The sequence below is a fragment of the Sinocyclocheilus grahami genome, unplaced genomic scaffold, assembly GCF_001515645.1.
Source record: "Sinocyclocheilus grahami isolate Dianchi unplaced genomic scaffold, SAMN03320097.WGS_v1.1 scaffold387.1, whole genome shotgun sequence".
In the NCBI taxonomy this organism is placed as follows: domain Eukaryota; kingdom Metazoa; phylum Chordata; class Actinopteri; order Cypriniformes; family Cyprinidae; genus Sinocyclocheilus; species Sinocyclocheilus grahami.
Genome location: NW_015505566.1, coordinates 2,707 through 22,030, shown reverse-complemented (window position 1 = coordinate 22,030; position 19,324 = coordinate 2,707). Strand labels below are relative to the sequence as shown.

Genomic DNA, 19,324 nt, shown 5'->3' with positions numbered 1-19,324 from the left:
CTGACTCTTAACTTTTATAAAGAATATCTCTTCGGATTTGAGACTTTAGTCTTTGCAACTTTACAGATCTTCTTTATGTACCAAGAGCTTATAACACTCCAAAGAGAAAGGAAAAATTTAAATCGCATCATATGACCCCTTTAACAATGTTCGGGAGGAGCTCATACAGATAATTAACCCAGCCAATTCATTATCAGCAATCACACCGTCTATCCTATCAGCTCGAGAGAGAACCTCTATAAATAGCCTAAGCCACCTTACCTTCATTCTCTCTTAAGTCTTTCAGCATCCCTCCTCCACACCGACTCCTCACCATCAGTCTGTTCCTACCCTAGGGGGAGCGCTCTGGTCTAGGCAAAATACCGAGCTCAGAGCCCTCTCCCCGGACAGGGGGGAGTACTCCGGGTTCGGGAGAAATTACAGAGCTCGGAGTCCTCTCCTCGGACAGCACACCAAATACGCATACCATTTATCCTGCTTTATTATCTACAGAATTAACTCATGAATTGCTTGGCAGTCTAAGAGAATCAGATGAGTGGTCAGAAGTATTTTATTGGAGAAACATTTTCTGGAGTTTTTTTATTTTTCTTTATTTCCTGTCCGAGAATGTGTGCAGGGAAGATGGCTGTATAAAGTATTGAAATTAGTTATTAAAGTGTTTGAACGGAAGACATTTGTCTGTCATCATTCAGTTCTTAACACATTGTGCAAAAGAACGATAATGAATAGCACGAAGTGCGCTGTCATGCGGAAGTAAACACAGAGGCCACTGAAGTAAGCATTTACGTGCAACAAAAGCCAGCAAATTCGTTAGCAGAGGATAAAGAGAGCAAAGTTTTTAAATATTGATGGTATGACCTCTTAATTTTAGCTTGTAAAGAGCTGTAACTGTAATAAGTACCAGCACTTCTTTTTTTCTACTTCAAGCACTGAGCATAAGGTATGTTTTGCATGCTGGGACCAGCTTGGAATGCTGGTGTGCTGGTATATCTTTTGGGTGCTGGTATGATCTCAGCAAAACCACAACAAAATTCATGCATGCGTTACATATCATGTTTCTTAGTGTGTGTTTATAGTTAAATAAAGACCAATTATCCAATAAATTTTAAGAAATTATTATAAGAAAAAAACATGATGCTGGTTACATGTTTAATGGCACAGCAAAACCCTTCGTGTTAAATAACACTCACACGCTCAGTTTTCATATTGTCCCAATCCATACAGTACACTGTAGCAGTTAGTGAAATAAAGTAGATTCACTTTAAAAGATTGACCATTAGTGATGACACTTGCAGTTAACAAGCAGAATCACTGAAGAGGAACAACAAAAACAGAAAAAAGAGAAGAGATGAGCAGACAGCACAACTATAACTGACTCACAGCCACACAGCCTTAGATGAAATAAACAGTAAATTAATGCTTAAAAACACCATCACAATGTTCACTTATTATAAACCATTTTGGCTTTATTTCTTTTATATGGTCTGTTTGAAGTCACCATCATAGTGATTCAACAATTGACCCTTGACCCTCAAATTAGCATTAAAGTCTTTAAAAACAGCAATTTTCTATTTTAAACTTTAATTATCAAGAGCTCTTTATTAGCAATAGCACTTCTAATAACCCCCCTGTTATTGAACAAACTGTTTATGATTATGCTGTTATTTGGGATTTTTCTCAGAATGATTTAGTTTTGCAGCTCTTTTAAACTGATTTTAATCTTATAATGTTTCTGCATCATTAATCTGTTAGAAATATGCCAGTAAAAACAATGCTTGTCCCCAAACTGTTATGATATGTAGACAGCGAAAGGGGTGTTTATTGAAATGAGTGTTTATTGATGGCACTGAGCAAACAAGTAGGGAGCACATGAGTTTTATGGACAAATAACAGTTCTTGAGACTTAGAGAGTTGAATAATGTAAAGTCCTTTCCTTAAAGATGCAGAGAATCGTGGATGGCTTGAACGGAGCAGATAGATGGAGCACATACACCTCACAAACAGGTAAGTATAGGGTACACACACACTGTAACGGGACGACTGAGACGAGAAACGTGCGGATCCAAAGCTTTATTCCAAAACATAGTCAAAACAGGCAAGGGTCGGACAATGGCAAACAGGTATTTAGAGGACAAGACAGAAGAGTAATCCGATAAACAGGCATAGGTCGATCAACGGTGAACATAATCCAAAGGTTGAGGCAAGCGAGTAATCCATAGACAGATAATAAATCCAAGCGAGGTGCGAACAGAATCCAGACGACAAGATGAGAGAGAAATCCAAGACAGGCAGGTAATCGGGAAACAGGCAATCACGTGACTAGACTTAGATTAGAACTAGAAACTCAAACTAGGACCGGGAACAGGCTCCGTAAAGTAGCTACGCTAAACAGCATAAATGCTAAACAATACTCTGCGATTTGAAAGAGGAAAACCATGGCTTATAAAGTGTTTTAGATTGGTTACAGCTGTGTCTGTCATTAATGCAATAGATGCTGGGAAATGTAGTTTGTGGTGACATGTGGAAGTCTGTGTAGTATGACAGTCAATATAATGGAAGTGTGATCTCTGGTGGCAAGCGGATGGAAGTCCATGGGCAGGATTCGTGACACACACATAGGAGACTTGGAGGTACGAGTCTCCCCCCAATCTGCCCCCCCCTCGAAGGAGCAGCTTCCAGACACTCTAGAAATAACACAGTCCAGGAGGGTGGTGGAGGGCCAGGTCCATGTATTAGATGACCTGGGCTGCGCTCCAGTCCATTTTTTTATGTCCTTCACTCGCCAACTTCCATCTGTCTTGTTTACTCGGATGAATGCCAAATCTGACCTCAGAAGACTTCAGAGGGTAGTCCGGACTGCTGAGCGAATCATTGGTACAACCCTCCCTTCTCTCCAAGAACTGTACTCGTCCAGAGTGAGCAAAAGGGCTGGCAGAATCACTCTGGACCCCTCACATCCAGCACACTCCCTCTTTGAACTGTTGCCATCTGGTCGACGCTACAGAGCTCTGAGCACCAGAACGACCAGACACAGGAACAGGATCACTTAGAATCCGCTATGGAGTTGTTTTTTTGTTTATATTTTTTCCCCTTATGAATTTGTTTGGTGCAGCATTCTATATGTATATAGGTATGCTTGGGCTATTATAAATGTAAACACATTTTTTATATATATTATAGAGTTGTTTGGGGTGGGGATAAATTAAACACGATCTGCGATGACATCGTAGTGGTGTTGCAGTGTGATCTATAGAGCGGCCTGAAGCATATGAAGCAGACTCGCTCCCTCTATCAAAATTGAGGAGTCGAGGGTATGTCCATGTAAACTTCGCTCATTCACTTGATGAAGTGGAACGCATTTCAAAATGTCGGCTGGGATTCCCCGAGGGGAAGTGCTAATGGAAGTTCTCGAGTGTGTGTCTAAAAGTGAACTGGAGAGAGAGCCGGTGGTGCAGGAAGCCAGGGCAAAGCCGGCAGAGCAGGAAGCCAGAGCGGAACAGGTGGAGCTGAAGACCACCAGGGCAGAGCAGGTGGAGCTGAAGACCATCTCAGTGGATCTGATGGTGCAGAAGGCCACCAAGGTGGATCAGACAGAACTGGAACAGAAAGCACAGAGAGGTTAACAATGGCCTCTGCGGCCATAACAGGACCGGCAGACTGTTTAGAAATGGCATCATTGGCCATGACAGGGCAGGCTGACAGTTCGGAGACGGCACCATTGGCTGTGACAGGACAGACTGAGAGTTCAGAGATGTCCTTGTTGGCCATGATAGGGCAGTCTGAGGGTTGAGCAAGTGGAGCAGGAAACCATGGCCGATTTGAAGATCCCAAAGGAACTGAAACAGAGCATAGACAGTTTATGGCCACAATCACCGAGGCAGGGAACTCAGAGAGTTCAGTATGAGCTTCTTGGACAGGAAGCATAGAGAGATAGAGAGTTCAGACACAACCTCCTTGGCCGAGGCAGGACAGTCAAAGAGCTCACAAACTGCCTCCTTGGTCATGGCAGGACAAACAGAGTTCACTGACGGTCTCCTTGACCATAACAGGACAGGCAGAGATTTCATAAGTGATAGCCACCACCATGAGAGGAGCTGGAGCAGACATCGTCGCCTCGGGAGGTTCTGCAGCAGAAGCTGCCACCTTGGGAGGAATTGAAGCGGGTTCTGGAGTGGATTCAAGAACTGAAGCGGGCTCCAAAGCGGACTCATGAACTACTAGAGCAAGCTCTGGAGCAAGCTCTGGAGCAGACTTTTGGACTGGAGCAAGCTCTGGAGCAGACTAATGGACTGAAGCAAGCTCTGGAACAGATTCGAAGACTGGAGCAGGCTCTGGAGTGGATTTGAGGATTGGTACGATCTTTGGAGCAGATTCATAGACTGGAGAAGGCTCTGAAACGGATTCATGGACAGGAGCGGACTCCTGGCTGAACTCTGGGGTGAAAGCGTGATCCTGGCTGAGCTCTGGAGCGAGGGTGGAGCCGACCCTGGACTGTGCTCATGAGCTGGAGCCTGCACAGGACGAAGGGGAATGTTCATAGTGCCGTCTACTGTTATGGTCCGGTCTTGTGTTATAATATGTAGACTCAGAGACAGCAAAATACAGAAATGGGTGTTTATTGACAGCACTGAGCAAACAAGCAGGAAGCACATGAGTATTATGGACAAATAACAGTTCTTGAGACTTAGAGAGTTGAATAATGTATAATCCTTTCATTACAGATGCAGAGAATCGTGGATGGCTTGAACGGAGCAGATAGATGGTGCACACACACCTCACAAACAGGTAAGTATAGGGTACACACACACACACACACACACACACACACACACACACACACAGGAGTCTTGGAGGCATGAGGGGAACGGGAGATGACCGCTGGAGGATATCGCAGGAGCATAACACAGGGAAAGGTAAGTAGTCCACAACCTTACTCAAACAAGACCAAACAGAGAACTGATGTGAGGTGTGTGCTAAAGTAGTAATCCTGATTATGACAGTGATGACGTTCAGGTGTGTGATCAATGAGCATGGTGAGTTCGGGCAGAAGGTTATGGGGAGTTCGGGAAGCAAAAGTCAGTAAGGTGATAAAGTCCTCTGATGGTGATTGGGAGGAACAGCCAGAACCGGATTCGTGACAGAAACTGCTTGCATACAGACAACTGGTTTCTCACACTCAACCCCGCAAAACCATGCTGATGAACAAGCTTCAAAAGCTCCATTATGCTGGTCCATCAGCTAGACCAGCACTATACCAGCACTAACCAGTATAAACAAGCCAAGTTTATGCTGGATTTTACAGCAGGGTTTACACTTTAATGAAAAAAAGTATATTAATAAAATAAATAAATAATAAACAGAGCCTGAGTCACATATGAGGAAAAAAAAAAAAAAAAGATAAATAAATAAAAATCCGATTTGGGCCACATCTTCCTGCAGTGTGAACGTTGCTATTGCGCTTAACCTTGGGCTATTGTCATTCTTTAGGTGAACCTTTGGATGAAGCACTGATTTTTACCCAGGATTATGAACCCCTGCTTTGGAGCAGGGTTAGCTTTTATGCTGTCTTCGGGCTGCATAGCGTGGCCAAATGTGAAACTTTGTGTTATGATGGTGTCTGAATGCTTAGCAACAGACACCCGATGACATGCCTCATATTCACCTGCTTTGAAAAGTCACGGAAATACAGTGCGTGTACTTTCAGCATTTGAGGTGAAACATTGTAGTGAAGTAAAATAAAATCGTTAACCCAGTTTTGAGGAATGTACAGTGTTAAATGTGAGTTTTTGAGTGCCTAGGATTAATTGTTAATCCCAGGTAATTTATGATCTTTGTGAACAGGGGCAGATTAAGGCATAGGCTAATCTAGGCTGTAGCCTAGGGGCCTACATGATTAGGGGGCCTCTGTTTAGCAGTTTTTGCAAATATTTTATGATTTATCTATTTCTACAGTATTAGTAATTAATAGTTTTACTGGATGGAGGTTTTTAAATAACAGGCAGCACACAATGCGCATGATGGCTTAATGTTATATCACCTCTCCCTATTTCAGTTGTAAATTTACACCACACTGGTCTCCAGTGCCAGGAACAGGTACTGTTAATCTGACAATGCCCATTGCCATTGGATCACAGTGCTGTCAATTACTGCCTTATTCTCTGCCCATTGTTGCCTGTAAATTTGACAGTGCTCAACACAATTAGATCAGAGACCTGCCAATGCGTTTATTTTGCCTCTAGAAACTGAGCCTAGAGGCCTGTGTAGACCTTTATCCACCCCTGAGTGTGAAACATGAAGCAAGAAAACCCTGAACTCCCTTTACCCAGGTTTTAGAATGACCCAGGGTTTACTATTTCTATTGTGAAAATCACTATCATTTATTGATAACATTCTTAATTTCATAATCACTGTGACAATGTTGACTAAAAGAAAGAACACAAAGCACATGCATCCAGAGGATTATGTGCTTGAATGTAATGCCATATAAAAAGCTCTTCCTGACAGCAAACCATGCTCATCTATTTCACATAAAGTCCACATAAATGTACTTGACTGAATTAAATATAATCTTCATATATTTGCAGAATATTATAAGTATAATGGGAAGTCATGAATGTCTTATAATTTTACATAAAATATCTTAAAGCTATTGTCAGGATAGACACTCAGATCTGATGAATCCAGGCAAGTTTCTTGGACACACAGTGTGGGAGTACAAAGGTGAGTGAAGCAGGTAATAATATGAATAGTGACTTGAACTTGTTTAAGAGTCTTTTTCTTAGAAGTGCACAAGGGTTTGGCAGGATGGATGGATACATGGATTGTGACCATTGCAGGACACACCTCAGGTATGCAGAGACAGGTCATCAGAATGATTAACAGGCTGTATTTTATCTCTTATGGGTGGATGATTTTGAGGAGATTCCTAGATCACTGGAGAACACTTGGATGAACACTGGAGAGAAACGTTGGAGAATGCTAGGAGATATCACTTTGAAGATCCCAGGAGATAAACTGGGATGCACACAGGAACCGAAGTTCAGGTGAGAATAACAGGTAAGGGTCCATGTCGTTGTTCGAGGCCAGACAACCAGTGAACTAAGGTGTGTGCTTATATATGGTTGGTGATGAGGTGAGTAAAAGAGTGACAGATGCCGGTGATGAAGATCTGTTGATTGGAAGCATTGTGTGATGGTGCTGGGGGAGCCTGTTGAACCCTAGCCATCTATTAGCATTCCAATTCCATCTTAATAACAGTTGTTTGGGTGGCACATAGCAACAGAGGTGCAAAAGCTGGAAGTTGTCAAATATGCTTAATCTGTCGTTCCATATGTGGCACATAGGAAAGTAGGTCAGGTGGGCGGCATCAGTACATAGTTTTTAGGTGAGCCGTCTATGGTACCTGGTGACGCAAATTAGAGGGCGACTAGCCATTTGTACGAGCGAACGCCACATGTAAATGGAATGCCACTAGCACAGCATTTAAGTACACTGCAGGGGAATGAAAAGGCGAAGCACCATTGTGTGAAGCAGTCCGTATTTAAAGAAGACTCTAATAGTTCTTGAAAAATTGTTTGATGTGACCAGTATGCAAGGCTGATAGCCATCGATTGCGGTGTGATTCAATTTGAATTGTTTTAGGTATGGAGTTTTATATGATATCGGATGTACATTTTAAATTTGGAGTCTTCTATTCTGACTTGTTCTTTGTGTAATAGTAAAGCGGCACGAGATCACGTTTTATAAGGATACATTTGGCAGGCTGCATCTATGGTTCAGGTATGGATGTTTTAAAGAGTAGTAAGTGTGTGTTAATGACTTGCTTGATCTAATGATGTTTTTATTTGTAGGAGAGTTTGTCAGCCACTGCTTTCTTTACCTCCATATCAAATGAACGATTTAGTGTTTGTTGTGTGTTAATTAGACACAGCGCTTAGTGAGCGCGTTGAGAAACGTGAAGGGGGAGAGATTTTTCTTGTGTTCTTTTCGTATTTTGTTTTAGTTTGTATTGTATTGCATTGTGTTGTATTTCTTTGGAATTGTATTCTTTTACATTGTTTGTTTGGGTATTGATGGTAACAACGGTACAATTCACAGTGTAATGGCATTGAGCAATATGCAATAATACCCTTTAAAGTTTATCACAGAAGTGTGCTGATTGCAGTGTACCACGTGAAGGTGATTGCTTAATTTGTGGTGTGATTCTCTGCTTGTGAATTGGAGTAACTTATTGTGTGTAGTGGGTTTTGTATTTAAAGGGTTTATGACCTGCCTTGCCTGTGTACACCCCATTATACCCCTTTTTTTACCTGTCATGTTGTGAAATGTCTTAGCATTATATGCATATGCAAGTGTAATAAGGAATAAAGTTATGTATTTTGTACACCAGCACCTGCCTTTGTCCTTTAATTAGGATATGCATGTTATTAATCGTTTAATCAGGCATTTGTCCATTTCTGAGCACGGTAAGGCACCTGAAGGCCACACATAGATTTTTTTTTGAGCCATCACCTGAGAAGTGTTATGTGACTGAACATACTGTATTAGAACAACTGACAGTGAAAAATATGAGTCTGTGGCCATTTTCACCCAGCAGCAGAATACGGTTGTCAGTCCTGTATTTGAGTCATTAATACAGTTGCGTTCACACACATTTCAGTTGTTTATGGGGGAGACAACCACATTTTATATCCAAACTCACAACCGTAAAACCGTAAAAAACTCACAACTGTATTTTTGGTGAAGCTCTGCTGTTTGAATGGAACCGTACTGGACAACTAGATGTCTGTGCTACACATATGTGGCTAACATATTCCGGTTTTCATTTAGGTAACTTACAGAGATGCAGATATGAGCTGTGTGTAATCTGAAGTTGCAGCCTACAAAAATGAACCTGGAATGAAATATGACTGTTGTAAAATAAAAAAGTGTGACAATTTGCTCAAGCGGTGATGAGGGTGAAGTTTCTTGTTTCTCGTCTATAATGCCAAATGGGGCAGGAGTGGCACCGGCTGTAGTTAGCGCACTGTTAGTTGATTTAGTATTTTGTAAGTAAAAAAAACAACAACTTAAACACTTAGATGTCTTTTAAAATGCTTTATTGATGCACAAACAGAGAATAATATAAAATATTAAAAAAATATCAGTAATGGGAAAATAAGTAAGCAAAGGTTAAAGATGTTTTTTTTTCTTTCTAGCAGATTAAAGTACTGGCTATTTTTCAGGCATAAAGGATGGATTCAAGATGCAGGTCACAGCATCATCAGCTTTCCATAAGTGCTCTTGAAATTGAACTTATCAGAGTTATTGAGAGCTAATTCAAGCCTCGGCAGGTCTTTAACCAGAACACCATTTCTTGAGCTGAAAATATCAGCCAGAGAGGCAGCCATTGCAGAAGGTTTGTGTTCATTACACTGTGGGCCCTGCAGACTGGGTGCACATTTCACTTCATAGGTAAAAAAGAAGGTGCCATATTTAAAAACACAAGCATCAGTCACAACTCCACTTCTAAGATCAAAAGAGCATGAACCAAGGAGATCGCTGTTCCAGGAGCCGTCTGCATCATATACTTTAAAAGTTAGTTTATTGGCCATTCTGATCTTAATAGGTCCAAACTCAAATGTTTCTGGCCAACGTGGATTGTCATTTTCATGAATGGTATCAGTGCGCTTGATTTGCGTGCCATATGTAACAGTCACAGTGCCATCTGTTTGTGTGAATGCATCTCCATACAGACCTTTGGCTCTGAGGTTGTAGACTTTCAGGGTGGCAAGTCCTTTTTCAGCTGGACAGCAGTTAGACTTTATAACATTACTACTTTCACAAACACAAGCACATCGGTCTCTTGCGCTGCACTTCCTGCCAATCTCGCAAGGCTCAGAGCAAACCTTCATGAGGGCATTTTGAATGATGTATTCTTCAACAGCTTTCTTCAGTCCTTTTCTTGCAGGGTGTTTATTACTCAGTAAGAAATGGAGGGGTTTCAGAGAGTAATGCACAATGTCAGGGAGACTCTTCAAAGACTCAAGCCATTTTTTAAGGGAATTTGGGTGTGATGAACCAGAAAAAAGCAGATCTTCTCCGTTTATGTTTCCTCCAATAATCTCTGTCTGACGCTCATTGAACATGGAGCTGAACTTTTCATTTGTGCCCATCTTCTTCTTCTTTTCTTTACAAAAATGTGTTTCTACTTTCACAGTTACTACACTGTAGGAACCAGAAGCTTCCACATCCAAACAGTCTTTCACTGCAGTGTCTGTAAGTCCACTCACTGCTGCCTGACAGGATTTGATGGCTGTTATGGCTTTCATTTGCCCCCCTAACATGACACTTTTGGTATAGTGAGTGCCATATGTGGTGATCAGGTTGCGGTATGCGTCTGGATCGTAGGATGCAGGGAGAGATTTGATTGCTTCAAAAAACTCTTCATGAAGAGGAGGCTTTGCAGCTACACGATATCTGTAAAGAAACAATAGACACATTTAAATTTAGTGGAATCAAAGAAGAAACAATTTGCAGTTAATATTTTCATTTCTTTGCATAGTCATTATCGTTTTAACAGTATGAGTGAAAGAAAAAAAAAGGCTCTCTCACCTGTAAAAATTGCACCCAACTTCATGTTTGGTGAAACTGTATTTGTCTTGTTTTGATTTTGTCATTGCAAATTTTGCTTCCCTGGAATGAGTACTTCCAACCGCAGCTCCAACAGCCTTGACGTCTAAACCAACTTTCCAGCTGACTGAGAGTGCTGATGATGAATCATTGACCAGTGCTTCACTTGATTCAAAGATCTGACTGGAGACTTTCATTGAACATTTTGGCAAGGTCCTCCAGTCTACAACTGCAGTTGGTAGCTTCTGTTTTATTCCATCCATGTAATTGTTTTTACGCAATTTACAAGTGCCATTTCCTAAATCCCATATTTCTGTGTTGATAACGTAAGCACCTTTTCGCTCCATGGTCACAACATCAAATCCTTCTCCAGCAAGATTGTATCCTGGAACAAAGGGAGCATGCTCACACTCTTTTGATGCACTTATGTCATCCTCTCCAGAAATGGTCATTAGAAGCCATGCCAAGAAAACAAGATAAATCTGGTACTGCCCCATGATCTGTAGCGAGATAAGAAAATGTAAATATTTCTGTCAATTCATTATTGGTGTAAAATTTAACATAATTTAACAAGAAGAGTTTCCTAGAATTGTAACAATAATGTCTTTAAAAATTACAACATTGCTATTTTTTAGCATTTAACTAATATTTGTAAAAGCAAACCATCATAGTATAAATATGTTGTTTCTCTAACCTGTCTTTTCGTATGATGATTGTGTGCTTGTGGGTGTCAAAGGTTTGTGGTGCAAATTATATGCCATCACGTGGCTATGACAACTCTTCTGATGTTTGACACATTGAGTGGGCCTAAGTTGACATGAATCACACGTAGCACAAGGAGTAGACATCAACAATACCGGATAAAACAACAGGAAACAGAACACTCTTTAAATACACTGAACAGGATGATGGGATGACAAGACACACCTGGGATCAATGGAAACCACATAGGAAACACCTGGGACAAATGATAAACAATCAGGGAGCAGGAACAGGAGGACCAAATGGGGGCATGGAAACATAAACATGTGACAGATCGCCCCCCTCCCGGGGGCGGGCACCCTGGAGGTTAGTGCAGGACAGGAACAGGGTGGAGACAAGGAGAGCCTCCAGGGCGGATCAGGGAGTTCCGGGAGCCATGGCGGAGCAGGAGACTCAGGAGGCCATGGCGGATCCTCCATGGCCTTAGCTGGCTCGGCCACGGGTATATGCCCCCCTCCCCCAAAATTTTCTTGGGGAAATCTAGGAATCCTGGGGGTGCTGTGGAGGAGCGGGCACTAGATGGCGCTCTAGAAAGCACTTACGAGGAGCGGGCACTGGAGCGAGCTCTGGGGCTGGAGCCGACATCAGGATCAGGAGCCCTTCCTGGGCTTGACTGGGAATCAGGAGCCCTCCCTGGGCTATACTCGGGAACAGGAGCCCTCCCTGGGCTTAACGGGGAAACAGGAGCCCTCCGTGGGCTATACTCGGGAACAGGAGCCCTTCCTGGGCTGAACTGGGGATCAGGAGCTCTTCCTGGGCTTGACTTGGGATCAGGAGCCCTCCGTGGGCTATACTCGGGAACAGGAGCCCTCCGTGGGCTTAACTGGGGATCAGGAGCCCTTCCTGGGCTTAACTCGGGATCAGGAGCCCTCCGTGGGCTTAACTCGGGATCAGGAGCCCTTCCTAGGCTGAACTGTGGATCAGGGTAGCACTTACGTGGTGCTGGCACTGGAGGGTGCTCGGAGCAGACACTGGAGTGAGCTCTGGGGCTGGAGCCGACACTGGAGCGAGCTCTGGAAAGGCGCTTATGAGGAGCAGGCACTGGGGCTGGAACCGACACTGGGGCCTCATGAACGCATGACAGGCTTGCCATATTAATGTTTGTTGGGCTTGCCATATTAACGGCGGGTGAACTAGAGTAGGCGGCGGCGGGCTTGCGTGAGCTGCAGACGGCGGGCTGGTTCTGGCTTGGGGCAGGACACTCTCCAGACACCGGAGGATTCCTTCCCTCCAGCTCAGTCCCGTGGTGTCTGGGAGGAACGAGAAGACCAGGAGTACAAAACCAAGGAATTTATTCATATCGCGGGGAATCACACGTAGCACAAGGAGTAGACATCAACAATAGCGGCCAAAACAACAGGGAACAGAACACTCTTTAAATACACTGAACAGGATGATGGGATGACAAGACACACCTGGGATCAATGGAAATCACATAGGAAACACCTGGGACAAATGATAAACAATCAGCGAGCAGGAACAGGAAGACCAAATGGGAGCATGGCAAAGGCAAACAGGCGCAACAGTGTGTAAAAGACAAACAACAATCGACAACTGAAGAGTGAATTAGAGCAATTTAAATACAGAGCAAGTGAGGGAACTAATGACTAACATCTGTGACAATCAAATTAATGTGAATGGAAAACTGAACAAAGGAAGACAGGAAACTAATGAAAACAAACTAAAAGTCCATGATAATGAAACTAAAAGAACATAATGGTGACAAAAGTATAGGTTTCACTACATTGAATAAACTGCTTTTGTGGGAAAATAACATATAATTTAATGAATCAACAGCCTATTGGCTAATCTTCAACATCTTTGCCATCAAACTTTTATTTTGGATTACAAAATAATTCACATGAAAAAAATTCTGTGAATTCTTTGTGAAAGGTAGGATTTAGTTTACGGTGCATCTAATTTATTTCAAAGGTATCCACAAACAGCACAATTCTGACAGAAATTAATGACGTCAAGGCAGTGATGTAATTAGTTATCAAGGCACACTTGATCCAAGTTGACCGTTACTCTTTCTCCAGTTGTAGATTCAGAGACCTTGTGCCTGTTGCCCTCATATTTCCATGGGGATTCTTTATCGTGTCATGTTTTAACAGGTATGACTGTGAAAATAACACATACAACATAAACAACCGGCTGGATGTACATGATCCCTTACTTAAGGCTCCAGTTACTGCTATATGATGCTATTAATAGTATTAATTTGTGTTGAATGCTTATGATCATTTGAAGTTAGTTAATACTGCAATAAAGTCCAACAGTTGGTTTCTGAAAGTAAAAACTCCATTTATTTTCTCCATAGGCAAATTAATTTTTAATGATAGCTTAAAACTCCTGTGAGTTCTGAGGTAGTTAATCAGTGATGTGCTTTTGTTGAAGTCATCCGTTGACATTATTTAAACATTTCTTAAAATAAACATGTTTAACAGCTGATTTTCTTGTGAAAAACTACATTACCCATGATGATACCCATGATACATTCATAATTCTGTCTATTGGTATTTTTTTCACTCTATTTTTATTACCATATAGTTATTTATTTTATTTATAGTCTATTCTCCTTATTATTAGTGTCATATTTCATTTTATTACCTTAAATTATATGTTTGTCTGCATTATGTTTGTACTCTGTGTTATATTTCATTTTATTACCTTAAATTTTGTGTATGTCTGCACCATGTCGGCAATTTCTGCACTGGAAGCTCCTGTCACCAAGACAAATTCCTTGTGTGTGTAAACACACTTGGCAATAAAGCTCATGTTACCGGCCTCAAATAGGGAAGGATGAGAGTGCTAGTAACTATAGGAAATGATGAGATACACTATGTGATGAGTGGGGGCGGGGCCGAAAGCCATGGGAATGGAGCGAGGCCGGTGGAGTAATTGATAATGAGCGACACCTGCACCACTCACCGGTCTCGAGTCCCACGGAGGAGCTCCGGAAGGATAAAAGGAGGAGCTACGACAGTGAAAGACGAGAGAGGACCAGGCCTGGATTTTATTTTGTGGTTTGGTTCTGTTTGTGCGCGACAGTCGTCCGCGAGGGGCTGTCGCGCTATTTTGTGTTTATTTTATCATTAAAGTCTTCTTTGAACGTTCGCCGGTTCCCGCCTCCTCCTTCCCGTGACTACGAACTTTGTTATACACACAGATTAGAATCTGAAGCGTTCTGGTGCTTTCTTTAATGGCTTTTCCCTTCTTTTTTCCCCTGGCATCAATACTAAGTCAGTCTATCTTCTCATAGTCAGTCATCTAACAAGTCCAGATAGGCATTGGTTGCCACCAAGGAACTGCATTAACTACCTGGTAACTCATTGGAGTTCTCGGAATCATATAAGTTTGGACTGCATTTAAATGACTTTGTCTGTAAGTCGGTTGATCTAGAATGTCATAAGTCAGTATTTCTTTTGGATTTGCTTGTCTGTTTGATCTTCTTACATTTTCTTGTTCCTCTTCATCAACACTCACATTGTTCATTTTGCGTTACAGGTGATTCTTGTCTTGACGGCAGCAATTCTTCTGGACACAGCCCAACAATATCCTCCTCTTCCAGAACCTGCTCCTCACCTTCTGTTCTGCCTTCCTGTATCATAACTGGTTCCAACAATGGCGTTGCAGAAGGATAGAACTCTCTTGCAATTGGCCTTAATGGAGCTCTCTTTACAGTCTGGGACTTTTGTGGTAGTTCAACATTGTCTTGATTCCCTGTAGTCACTGGTAAATAGGGATTAGGACTGCCCTCGCCTAAGGATTTTTCTGGTCGACTTGTAGTCGTTCCTTTTAAGCCTTAGTCGACTAATCGCACGTTTATTAATACACAATTTAAATCATTATAATGAGCCTTTAATTGCCTACATAGCCAAATATGCGCTCAAGTACACGCATAAAGCTCGCCACAGTGCACCGGCAGAAGTAATGATTATGAATGTGTCGGGGAAAAACAGTAAGGAGGCTGCATTAATATTTTAATAAATTGATAAACTAGGACTTTCTTTGTTTTTGGATTAAGAGAACTCAGCGACACTGACTCGTCATCTCCGCAGTATGTGATGCGCCTGTATGCATGTTTCATACGGATTACATAATTTGAGAATTTGTTTTCCATTTGAATTGGTTTATTTGAAAGTAGACATTTCACTCTCTATAGATATATTTTTAATGTCTGTAAGGCAAAGATTTTCACTTTGAGTTTTCACAAAGTTTCGCGCTCAAGTTCACAAAGATGGCAGAAAGCGCATCATGCTTGCTTTCATTATTTTACAAAAGCACGTTATTGTGAGTGGACACAAATAAACGTAGAGTCTTTACAGATTTGAAATATATATTACTCTTATCTGTATGACCAAAAATGAGGAATTATTTTAAGAGCAAGTGAGGGCTTTGTCTTTTTGGAGTGTGGTCTTCAATGGGTAAGTCATTCACTGGTAGTAAAAGGTTTCTGTGTAATATTTGAATCGTCTTTTTACCTGTTTCAGGCTGAATCCGAAACGGGCCCCTCTTTGATTCTCTCCACCACTCTGTGCACTTTTTTCCCCCCAGTATGGACAAAGCATCCCTGGACCCCCTCTCTCAGATAGATTCCGTACTAGGACCCAATCATCTGGCTGGAGAGGTACTCCTTTCACCTTCCTGTCATAATGCTTCTTTACTTTCGCAGATGATTTTTGACTATTTTCAGATGCAATTGTATAAGCTTCTTGCATTCTGGGTGCCCATATCTGCAAAAACATCACATGACTTTGTGTATCTTTTTCCAGTTTTAGGTTAAACATCAGCTCAATTGGCAACCTGGGAGGTCTTCCAAACAGCAGAAAGAACGGTGAGTATCCAGTGGCTTCGTGTCTGGTACAATTATACACATCAACCAGATGTGGAAGGTGTTCTTTCCATTCAGCCCTTTTCTCTTCTTCCAGAGTGCGAAGCATCTGCAACAAGGTATGGTTTAGTCTTTCGACTGGATTACCCTGTGGGTGGTAAGGTGTAGTCTTTGAACGAGAGATCCCTATCAGTTGTTGCAGTGTCTGGAACAGGTTATTTTCAAATTCCCATCCTTCATGGTGTAGTCTCTCTGGATATCCGAAGCGTGGTATAAATTCCTGAAAGACTTTCTCTGCTGCCATTTTCCCTGATTTATTCCTGGTTGGGTATGCTTGTGCAAAGTGTGTGAAATGATCCACAAGAATGAGTATGTATTCATACCCTCCTTTGCTTTGCTCCAAGTGTAAATCGATGGTGACCAGTTCAAAGGTTGAACTTGTGGTAATTGAACCCAAAGGTGCTCTCTGACTAAAGCTAAGCAGGCCAGAGCCTGGTTGGTACACTGGTGGAAGACCATTTGTGAAAATGTAGCTTGCTGCTGCAGCTAGTTTTAGTTCAGCCAGCAGGGGGTGATCATTCCCTGGGTTGAATGGGTGCAAAAGTCCTAGTGTAATGATGCAGACTTTAGACTGTGAAAAGGAGCATCCTTCAGATGAGGCATTAAACTGGCCTCCTGACATTATGTTGTCATGAACTCCCCAGCTCAATTACGAATTTGATTTAGTTTTCTTTTTGAAGCTGGTAGCACATTCTGATGGTTGGAAGGCCGTTGTGAACAACTAACAAGCTACTGGAGCTAGTTTTATTCCAGCCAGCAGGGGGTGTTCATTCCCTGACTTGTATGGGTGTGTAGCCGGTCAGTTGCTGACCACTGTTACCATCATCTGCGTTGTAAGAAGACCCAGGACACTTTCACTTCTGTTCACCAAAAGGGGATTTATTGACAGCCACGCCCAGCATTAACTTCTCTCCGTCTGTGGATTAACATGAATAAAGTTCATATCTCTCTTTCTTGGGCATTCCATAAAGACATTCCTCTCCCCAGCATATACAAAGTGAACTCACTTTGTGCAACAATTGAGAAGACACTGTTAACACTGAAACATTATAGTATTAACACCGTACAAGAACATAAAAATAAGAAAATAAACAAGAGTGAAATAATGCCACTCTGCAATGTGTTACATTCAAATTGTATTCACTATAACTCATTACATTCACCCCTTCTGGATTTCACTAAAATCCCATGACTTTCATTCCAAATCAATTGCCTGGTACATATATACAATGAAACATTCATTAGTTCAACTTGAGAGTTACCCACTATTAGGTCAAGAAAAACCTCAGGGTGATCAAGCCTAAGATCATCTTGGAACATTACGATGCCTGGTACACCATAATATGACCTGACCCCTGTATTTTATCATTGGAATCAAAATGTTTTTTCACATCATACAAAAACAAAACACAGCAGAGTTCTCTTTAGAACAAAGAAAGAAATGACCCAGTTCTCTTTTTCAGATTACTTCCTACACCTTGGAGGTAAAAGAGTTTCTGAACCATTGACTCAATTAATCTATTCACTTTCTTAACAACTCTACCTGCTCGTGTCTTAACACCCTGAACATCAGGAATTGGAACTTGGGTGTCAGTGTCAGTTTGAATGTCAGTCTGAATTTGTGTATGCGTATCTGTGTCACAGTCAGGGATAACGTCAAGAGATGTTGGACTGGCTTCAGCTTCACTCTGAGGCAGATCCCTGCTACTATTCTCTTTAGTCTGCAACTGATCACTGGACTCTCTTCCATCCAAACTGAAATGGTCCATTCCAATCACTTTCTCAACATCAGAGTCTTGAACTGCAGGGCTTTCAAAGTCGTCTTTCACCCAACTCATGGTTCTTTCCTCCAGGCCCCTCGGATCGAAGTCTTCCACACAGAACTCACTCCTGATGCTATGCGTCTCACACTCTGACTCCCCTGTAGAAGGTAGTATGCTTCCTTCCTCATCAGGCAACTCAACAGGTAGGAAACTAATTTCCAACAGCAGGTTCCTGTGCACTAACCTCACACTCCCTTTCTCATCCTTGAGTTTGTAAGTGTGCGTCTGCAGGTTCCTGTCCACTACAGTGTACACTACAGGGTCCCACTTATCTGCTAGTTTCCTATTTCCTCTTTCTCCTTTATTTGCTACTAGCACATGGTCCCCAATATCCAGACATGTCCCTCTGACTTTCTTGTTGTAACCTTTTGCCCGTTTCCTCTGCTCTTTTTCAGAATGTCGCTGCGTGATCTCAGCCACTTCATAGAGGTATGTAGCGTCTGGACCAATCAGACACACCATTTGTCATTTGATTTAGCAAATCAATTATTCATTAGATTAACAAACATTCACAGACCCCTCACCCAATAAACATACTGGGTGCCAAAATATCTGTGAACAGGGCCCAGGACCCTGGTTACCATGGCAACCCTGACACCAGATACATTTACAACCTAATGGAATGCGAAGCAGGGAAAATCACTACATGTTCCATAGGAAATCCACAATGCACAGCAGAAATGGACTTTACTACTAATTAATTCATAGGAAAACCTTTCTTTGAATGAACACACATATCCTTCAGCTCATGGTGTATGTTGTCTTTGATATTTTTTGAATATTCTATGCATGCTTATGATGGAACCCATTCCTGTCATCTTGCCATATTTACCATGTTTAGTATCTATGAATTCGCCTTCTGATGATCTAAACGAGCGTGTATATTATATGTTGGTACATAGGCAATATATTAGTGTTGTAGGGATTTCTAACTATGAATGGACACTGATATCAGCAATCACGAGATTTGTTCACCGAGCACATGAGTCCCATATTCTGGGTCTATGTCCTGTCAGTATGGTGAAATCATCTACTCATGAGATCGAAACTAATTCGATCAGGAGACAACAAAGCTATCTTTGGTATCAGGACTAAAAAGCCCTTTCACGACATATGGATACCTCGTGATTGCGAATGTATAGAACTAGTATATCCAGCAGGAAAAGGATGAGTAAATTAACTGATGCCCACGAACACAAGATTTATACAGCGTGACTTTCGACCACCAGCTTCC

At 41.9% G+C, this 19,324-nt stretch overlaps 1 protein-coding gene across 1 annotated transcript; it reads right to left on the bottom strand.

Annotated features, from left to right (window-relative positions):
• Window positions 1–9,251: 9,251 nt before the first annotated feature.
• On the bottom strand, window positions 9,252–11,108 carry LOC107550063 (perforin-1-like). The gene is made up of 2 exons (XM_016231290.1): window positions 10,594–11,108; window positions 9,252–10,458 (listed from the first exon to the last, which is right to left on the bottom strand). Exons 1-2 carry the CDS (start codon window positions 11,106–11,108, stop codon window positions 9,252–9,254), a joined length of 1,722 nt encoding a protein of 573 aa, XP_016086776.1.
• Window positions 11,109–19,324: the final 8,216 nt, after the last annotated feature.

Excerpts from the sequence above, each read along its gene's own strand:
- LOC107550063 (XM_016231290.1), bottom strand. The coding sequence starts at position 11,108 with ATGGGGCAGTACCAGATTTATCTTGTTTTCTTGGCATGGCTTCTAATG. Across the intron at positions 10,459-10,593 it reads GTTGGGTGCAATTTTTACAG|ATATCGTGTAGCTGCAAAGC; the intron begins GTGAGAGAGCCT and ends GTTTCTTTACAG.